Source organism: Pelobates fuscus, chromosome 13 (assembly GCF_036172605.1).
Source record: "Pelobates fuscus isolate aPelFus1 chromosome 13, aPelFus1.pri, whole genome shotgun sequence".
Lineage (NCBI taxonomy): Eukaryota > Metazoa > Chordata > Amphibia > Anura > Pelobatidae > Pelobates > Pelobates fuscus.
The window spans coordinates 43,816,911-43,825,759 of record NC_086329.1 but is presented as its reverse complement, the minus strand read 5'-3'; the positions used below and the strand labels follow the sequence as shown (position 1 = coordinate 43,825,759).

General features: G+C 36.3%; 1 protein-coding gene across 6 annotated transcripts in view; it reads right to left on the bottom strand.

Moving 5' to 3' along the window:
* Window positions 1-1,999: 1,999 nt before the first annotated feature.
* FOXN3 (forkhead box N3) overlaps window positions 2,000-8,849 on the bottom strand; it is a 220,076-nt gene continuing 213,226 nt past the window's right edge. For all 6 annotated transcript variants that reach the window (XM_063440079.1, XM_063440081.1, XM_063440082.1 and 3 more), the window contains one exon: window positions 2,000-4,973. In XM_063440079.1, the coding sequence (XP_063296149.1) occupies window positions 4,427-4,973 (547 nt within the window). In that variant the 3' untranslated portion in view covers window positions 2,000-4,426. The remainder of the gene's footprint in view (window positions 4,974-8,849) is intronic.

Below are 8,849 nucleotides of genomic sequence, written 5' to 3'. Positions count from 1 at the left end.
GTAATATGCCAATATCTCAATAAAAATACAAATTCCAAAAAAAATCAAAACAAAAAAAAGCCAAGCACAATAGATATATATGTCACAATGTCTGTATTGTAAGTGCAACGCATTAAACCCTTAAATGCTGCATGTGCAAGCTATACCAAAGAAGGCAATATGCTGCCCAGACATAAACCTCAACGAGTTAATAATGGGAGAAGGGGGGAACGTTTCCTACTGATCCATCAGTAAAGCCACATAAAGATACCATGTGACAGCCTAATACAACAAAAAGAAATTAACATAGAAGTGGAAAAACACAAAGAAATTGCTGAATCCACACTCTAGTACAGGCTTCGGGCCTAGATAAACACTTAAACATTTATTCACCCAACAGTGAACTCTGGAAAATTTAGAAGTGGACTACAAAACGACAAAAGTTGAGGGGGAAAAAACAAAACATTGCATTTAATTTGGAAATGTGTCATAACACACTGTTTAGTTAATAAACAAGAAAAGAGAACAAATGTGCCCCGTAGCTGGCCCATTTTGAAACCTCACAGCGACTAATGGGGTGAATAAAATGAAGATAGCACTTGAATGCTATATCGGATGACACTGCATTTTATAATCGTTTAAATGGCTCTAAAACTTTGCAATCTCCCAAGTTGACAACTTTGAGTAAACGGGTCACTTTTTAGATTAGGGACACGGTGAAAAAGCTCATTAAAAAAAAAAAAAAACGTAAAAATTTATCAGGAGAAACACTCATGGGCGTATCCACTAAAATGTGAATTGTCAAGTATTCAAAGTGAATTTAACGTTCGACACCTAATGTACCAAAACTAAAACCATAGTTGACTTTGGGAAAAAAAAAAAAGATTCCAACTGTTTTTTTTTTTTCTGTCCTTAAATTTTAAATCCACTTTTAATTCTCAGCATTAAACATTTTAGTAGGACACAGTAAGAAGTGGTACTCCCTGAAAACCCAAAGGGTATAGAAACCCTTGCATCTATCTTTGCGAGTCTTACAAAAAGAAACCGCAACATTTTCTTCCAGCAAATCCAAGCCTAAACTACTCAAAAGGTATTTATAGCACCGGATAATAAATGATGTTTGGAAATGTAAGAGTAATTTACTCGCAGGTATTGTGTTGATAGCAACTGGCACTTTTAATGCACTTTCCATGTACTATATGCTACACAATGTGCCCCTTGTCATAGTACCAAACTGGCATTCTACCCTTCAGTAAACATCTCAACTAGTCCTTTTCTATCATATAGAAATCACGGCATTTTTTGGAAACCTGCAGAAACTTAGTATTGCATATTGCATTTCTCTGAGAAACAGACATCAGTGTAAAGATAGGATACATAATATTTCTAAAAAAAAAAAATCTATTTTGTGGACACTCAAAGTGAAAGGAGACGATTAATAAGATTACGTTTGTTTTGTTCCGTAAGGATCCATGGCAGTGAGCAAACAGAAGAAACGTTTTGGGTAAAACAAACAGACTTGCACTTTTGTGATTAGAGTATTTTTTATTTTTTTTAGAGGAAGCTGATGTGGGAACTGGTTTCTAAAAACAAGGCATGGGAACGCGTTTCTTGTTTATTAAAACTTGTGGCAATAAACAATAAAAAGGCACCTACCTACACTATCAGCAGGTGCTACAGGCGATTAATATCGCGACATGGCAGTGACGTACGAAGCGAGCTATCAAGGCCAAGATGGGTTTCACTTGCTTACAGATTGTTCATGCCAACAGAAATATGAAAAAATCTGCTTGAAAAAAATATTTTAAAAATCCATGATCATGTGGAAGGTAACAATGGAGACCCTGATTAGAACGCCAAATATTTGTAAGTCCAATACAAGCATTCAGTTGTTCAACTACTGGATCTAGTAAAGCACTCAGCCAAACAGCTTACGCATTTTACTCTCATGGTGCAAACAGCGGTAAGGAAACCAAATATATATATATATATATTTTTTTTTTAACAAAAACACTGCATTAAACAAAATCTATGCGGCAAAAAACACCTTGGTTTGACTAGGTGGGAATCAAGCTATCCTTCATCCTTTTAGGACAAGAAAACTTGAAGCAAGTAGACGTTTTTCATCTTCGATCAAGTTTCTATAAATCAGATGTCAATTCACTTATCTCCCAATATTTCACGATCTTGCAGGTGAGTCCCAATCGGAAACCAGTGTCCGCCTTCTAAGGGGAATATCGCAAAAAAGCTGAGATACAAGAAACAATTTCTGCACGCGGGGGAGTACATTTATAGTGGATCGGGAAGACTGAGATTCAGCCAAATGGATAGGCATGCTGGACTGACACATTCCAACGTAGGGAGAAATTAGAGCAGCACATAAGCAGTGATGTGCACCAACACATCCTTTTTCTTTTAATAGTCACCCCCCTGCCTTGATTATATATGTCCCAAAAATTGGTCACATAATATCACACTTTGCAGTCTAGTGAATGCACCTCTTCATGTCTATACACCGCAAATGTTTAACAAAACACATGAACAAATTGGAGGGGGGGAAAATAAACCAAAAAAAAAAAAAAAAAAGCTTTGATATTTGTAAGATTATGGTCACACGTAACAAAGACAGTTTTACACGTATGACATTTAACACTTATTATTTTTGTTGTCCTGCGATCAGAGACTCTCTGGGCTACACGCAGCATGTTGGACACAGGCCTCTCTGCGCCAGCAAAGGCCGCCATAATCCTCTCAAACACACTCACTAATCAATTTGCCAACATATTATTGCATCATGTTAGGCAAGTAAACATAAAGGAGAAATGACATTTTTTTTTTAATATAAACAGAGAAATACAGTAGGGGGGCTGAATGTGCAGGCAAGGCAGTCTCATTCAACCATCCAAGCCCTACCAGAGAATCAGAATATTGCAGAGAGAAAGTTCCCCCAACAGTCAAATGTTTGTCCCTGAAGAAGGTTAGACCTTAAAACCTGCTTCCAAAAAAAAGGGGGAAAAAAAAAAAAGGAAAAAATAAATAAAATAAAAATATGGAAACCGGAAATAAAAAATAAAATAAAAAAAAAGTCCAGGCCCAAGGCTTAAAAATTAGAGGCGTTGCCTTTTTTCTCTAGATTCTATATTTATATGAAAATAATTCATGCTTCATGCTAAATACATTATTTACCTTACAAGATTTTCTGTTTTTTTAATTTAAAAAAAAAAATTAAAAATTAAATTAAAAATAAAAGGCGATTTATTTATTTTTTGTAAGAGGGGTCCATGTGCACCTGTGGGTGATAATATTTTTTCTGCTGATTAATGTTTTTATTTAAAATTTCTGTTTTAAGGTTGATGTCATTTGTGTAAGAGGAATTGTGAATGGTGACATTAATGCATTTCTCCAATTGTAGGGCAGTGTTTCTTTAATGATAGGTTTTGTTTCTTCTCTGTGTTTAAACTGGCTCCGGGAATATGTAATACTCTTGGCAGGCGCTGTGGTGTTTCCAGAAATCTTATTTTGTTTTCTATAGGAAACAGACAGAAAAAAAAAAAAAAAAAGGTTTGCTATTTTTTCCACCCCACAGGCAGTTAGAAGACAATTATTTGCCCAAATAGTGTAGGCGTTTTATTTTTGCACAGGGCAGAAAATCACGCTTATGGCTTTAACCTCTGGCTTCCGTCAACCTTTTACCTGCGAGAAAGTGAGAGCCAGACTAATGTAAAGTGTTTTAATGCATACCTGACCCACTCAAGCATAGAAAGAGTTAACCAACAGAAGCTTCCCCCTCCACAATTCTCACACACTTATCTGTGCAACAGACATCGCTGTCCCTTGTATTTGAGTTTAACACTTTGTGGGCTGTCCTATCTCAATGCTGTAAATGGGCTTCTTAAAAAATAATAATAATAATATACATGGCACAATCTATCCCCCCCCATGCTTGGTTTGTTGCTTGGAGATTTGAAATCTGATCAGACGCTCCTATCTTGAGTGGAAAAACACTGCTAGCAGACATTAGATGGAAGGTGTGTGACCCCTGCCCTCCCCATTCTCCAACGAAATGCGTAACTGGTACCAATTTCTTTGCTGTGGATGGGGTGGTCAGCCGAAAGCTAACCAGACATTCCTCCGTGGAGAGCTACAGAGATTGGTGCCGATATTAGGCTTTTGAAACAGATTTTGTGTTTTGTTTTAATTTGGAAAATGAAAAGAATGTGTAAGTTAGCTGAGTTCTATGGCTTCAATCTCCTTTAAAAAAAATAAAATAAAAATCATAAGGTTCAAAAATGGAAAAAAAAAATGTTTTAAAAAATAAATTAAAGAAAGAAAAGAAAAGAAAAAAATAGGGGAAAAAGAAATTGTCGATATTGCCACGAAATCATTAGAATTCACCTGACGTGCGGAAAGAAACTGTTTCAAAGTTCAAACAAATCAAAGACTTGCTCTAATTTTTTGCGGTTTCTTTGTCTTTCTGTTCTTTCTGTCCTTTACCCGTCCGATTGGTGATGTTATTCAAACAAGAACGAATTCCTGCCAAGTGCAGGAGAGACCCAGCCGCTTCTTTCATTTCTTCGTCATCACTCTCTGGCGGTTTTTCTGTGCGTCTCTTTTTCAGAGGCAAAGCGTCACTGGGGATCCTTCGCACTTTGAGCAAGTGCTGTTTTTTCTTGTGCTGAGAGGAGTAGCCACTGTCGGCTAATGAATCCTTGGGTTCTTTTTTAATAGGTTTCTTGTCATCATCTTCCGTCTCGCTGAAGCTTTCATGGCTGTGGAAGCTGATGTCGCTGCCCTCCCGGCAGACTTTGGCTGCAAATTCATAATGGTCATCGGCAGAGGAGGAGGACACCGAGTCACTGGCAGGAGAAGAGCTCCTCTTTAAAGAGGATTTGGCGCTGCTGTAATTATGGTCCTCCTTGGGGTCGCTGCTTACTAGCGGTGAGCCACAAGATGGTTCGCTTTCTGTCCTCATTCGGCAGTTTGCTATCCCGTTTCTGCAAAGAAAACAGTGATAATGAGTTAATTATATATGGGTTTTACAGTATATAAGGCCATCTCAGACATACAAGGTTCCTCATAGTCCAAGTAAAATAATTTAACCATTAGAGTACTCCTAACATGCAGCACTCCAAAATTCAAGAATTAACCCATTTGCTTTCCAAGGGGCCGGCTATGTCCCATTTGGTTCCTCAGCGACAGGTCATAAAATCTTACAGTTACTCCAACTTTTGTTTTTTTAATAATGCCCTTCCAAATAGTAACAATAACTAATACATTATTTTTATCTGCAATCCATCCAGGTTATGCTCATGGTGCTGCTTTCTATGCCCCCCTGTTGATGTTACACCTGCTGTTGCGTGGTCTATTCAAAGGCCTCATTGATTGGACTGTTTAGCTGTCTCAAAGTGCATGCGCACACTGAGCCGGCAAGAGCAAGGGGAGAGGGAGTGCGAAACAAACAAACAAAAAAACACACACAAAAATCCAGCTCTCTGCATGTAAGAGAAGAATCGGATTACGTCTGTCTCCAGCGTGCACTGGGCGCTGACAACAGATATGCACAGAATTGACATTTGGCACTCTGGAAAAGAGCCACGTGTGCTGAGAGTGTAACTAGCCCCCGGCACACAAGCTGAAACGCTGCACAACCCAATTCCTTCCTCCCTAGCCAGCTCAGAAGTGAAGTAACCCTTTAATAGTACTGGACAGCATTAAATATGGAATTTAGAAATAGCCTCAAGATAGGAGTAATGTGATTTAAGCATTCCTCAAGATGTAATTTTTCCTCTCTTGCAACACGTTTCATTGGAAGTTTACATTACCGATGGATTGCAACATATTAAAGGCACAAACAAAACTGCAAGAGCTTTTGGAAGAAGGATCTAGTGTAGGGAAATTTAACATACATGACTTAAGCTTCTACTCACATATTTAACTAAAACGTCCTTCAGCTTAGCAGAGGATAATGGAATTTGCTCCTAGACAGCTGAGGTTACTTTCGACGATCCTCGATTTTTAAGTTTGAACTAACGTGCACTATAGCTTACTTACAAAAATCTAAAAACAAATTCAGTTCTCAAGGGACATCAGTCCATGATTTAGGCTTTTCCCAATTCTGAAACAAATTGGGATATTGACAAAACCTGGGGTGTTTGTGTTCCTTGTGGACTATAACAATTGCAGACAATATATACAATCAATACAAGAGTTTCATAAATGACTGAGTTTCCCAAGTCTCTGGCAACTTGCCAGAAAGCGTAGGCCTGAATACATTGTGCAGAAAGTAAAACTGCATGATAACAAATGCCTCTTGTTGATTTCCAAAGTCAGATCTATTAGTCCTAAATATAACCCAGGACATGGCTCCACAAGATCGTGACATCCATTATTAATGTGTAAATCCTGCATTTAGGATTATTTGCAATGATCTACTGAGCAAAGAACGGATTCAATCACATATTAAATAGTATTCTGCAACAGAACAGACATCACTAAACCTGAGGTAGCTCAAGGGTCCGTAATCTGCCGCAAAAATGCCATTTAGACTTATTCTACTAGTTCGTTTTCAAATAACTTTTTCCTGTTTTGTGAGCAAGTAGACCGCTCTAATGCCCAGGAACTAGTCAGGCCCAAGGGGGGCTAGCTGTTGATTTTAACACTATAGGGTCAGGAATACATCTTTGTGTTCTTTACCCTATAGTGTCCCTTTAAGTCAATAAAGCAGGAGTTGCAGATAGTAGTAAAAATATAATGCAATTAGGCTGGCAAAACATCATAAACTTCCCATTTTTTAAAGTTGTCCTGTTGGTGATGACTTAATTTAACCCCTTAAGTCCGCAGCCAAATGTACAAGTTGTGATCCCAAAAAAACGTAAACAAAACCTGGCATTTGCGCTATATGTCTGTCCAACCGTAATTCACCTCTTTCATATTAAATGCACCCCCCCTTATTATATATCATTTTATTCAGGGGAAACAGGGATTTCGTTTAACATCAAATATTTAGGTATGGAACATAATTTAATATGAAAAAAATATTTAAAAAATGGGAGAAAATAAGATTTTTTAAAAAATTTTTTAGTTCTACGTGACATTCTAACTGTGAATGTCAAAATACTGTTTGCTTTTACTGCAATACAATACACATATTTGTATTCAGCGATGTCTCACGTGTAAAACAGTACCCCCTATGTACAGGTTTTATGGTGTTTTGGGAAGTTACAGGGTCAAATATAGCATGTTACATATTTCAGTTTTTTCACATTGAAATTCGCCAGATTGGTTACGTTGCCTTTGAGACCATATGGTAGCCCAGAAATAAGAATTACCCCCATGATGGCATACCATTTGCAAAAGTAGACAACCTAAGGTATTGCAAATGGAGTATGTCCAGTCTTTTTTAGTAGCCACTTGGTCACAAACACTGGCCAAAGTTAGTGTTAATATTTGAAAATGCAAAAAACTAATTTGAACGCAAATTTTGGCCAGTGTTTGTGACCAAGTGGCTACTAAAAAAACTGAACATACCCTATTTGCAATACCCTGGGTTGTCTACTATTGCAAATGGTATGCCATCATGGGGATAATTTTCATTCCTGGGCTACCATACGGTCTCAAAGGCAACCGGGCGAATTTTAATGTGAAAAAACTGAAACGCAAACCTTATATTTGACTCTGTAACTTTTGAAAACACCATAAAACCTGTACATGAGGGGTACGGTTATACTCAGGAGACTTCGCTGAACACAAATATTAGTGTTTCAAAACAGTAAAACGTATCACAACAATTATATCGTCAGTGTAAGTGCCATTTGTGTGTGAAAAATGCAAAAAATGTCACTGTCACTGACGATATCGTCGTTGTAATATATTTTACTGTTTTGAAACACTAATATTTGTGTTCAGCGAAGTCTTCCGAGTAAAACAGTACCCCACATGTACAAGTTTCATGGTGTCTTGGAAAGTTACAGGGTTAAATATAGTGCTAGAAAATGTAATTCCCTGAACTTTCTGCCTGGGTTGTCAGGCAGGTCCTGCAAATTGTAATTAATAAAATGACCTAATTATGTAAAATTATTACATAAAAATATGCGTAGAATTATTATATATGTGTGTGTATATATATATATGTGTGTATATATATGTATATAATTTTTTTCATTATTTTTATTTATATATAGGTATATATATATAGTGATATATACGTATATACTTATGTATATAGATATATATATTATTTCGTTCTACATGTATTTTGATATCAATATATATATTTATTTTAAAATACAGTTAGAACGAAATTACGCATGTTTATATATTTGTTATCTATTTTTTTATTTTTTTTTATTTTTTTTTAACGTATTTGTATATTTATTTTTTATTATATATAAATATATATATATAATGAAAATTATATATATATTTAATCAATATCATTGTACGTGTATTTTGATATTAATATATATACTTTACTGTGTTGATTCCCTTTATGTATTTAAATATTTATATCATATCCCCCCTGTCTCCGGTATTTTTATCATTATTTTAAACCTAGTGCAAATGAATGATGATTTTATTATTATTATTATTTTTTTTTACCCCTTTCACCCATTTGAAACCAAATTCCGTGCACAACTGGAGTATAGAAAAAGCCGTACTGAGTGCCATGAAAACGTCACTTGGTTCAGGAACATCTGGGGTTACTAGAGGAACACAAACCTGTATTCCTAAAGCTGTAGTGCCCTTTTTCCAATCTCTTTGTGGGTGTCAGCTCCCCCCTTGTGATAGAAATTAAATTAAGGTTTTAGTTCCCAAATAACAAGTGTGCATCTAAGTTTCCCCATAGAAAAGCATTGAATCAATGTTTTCCT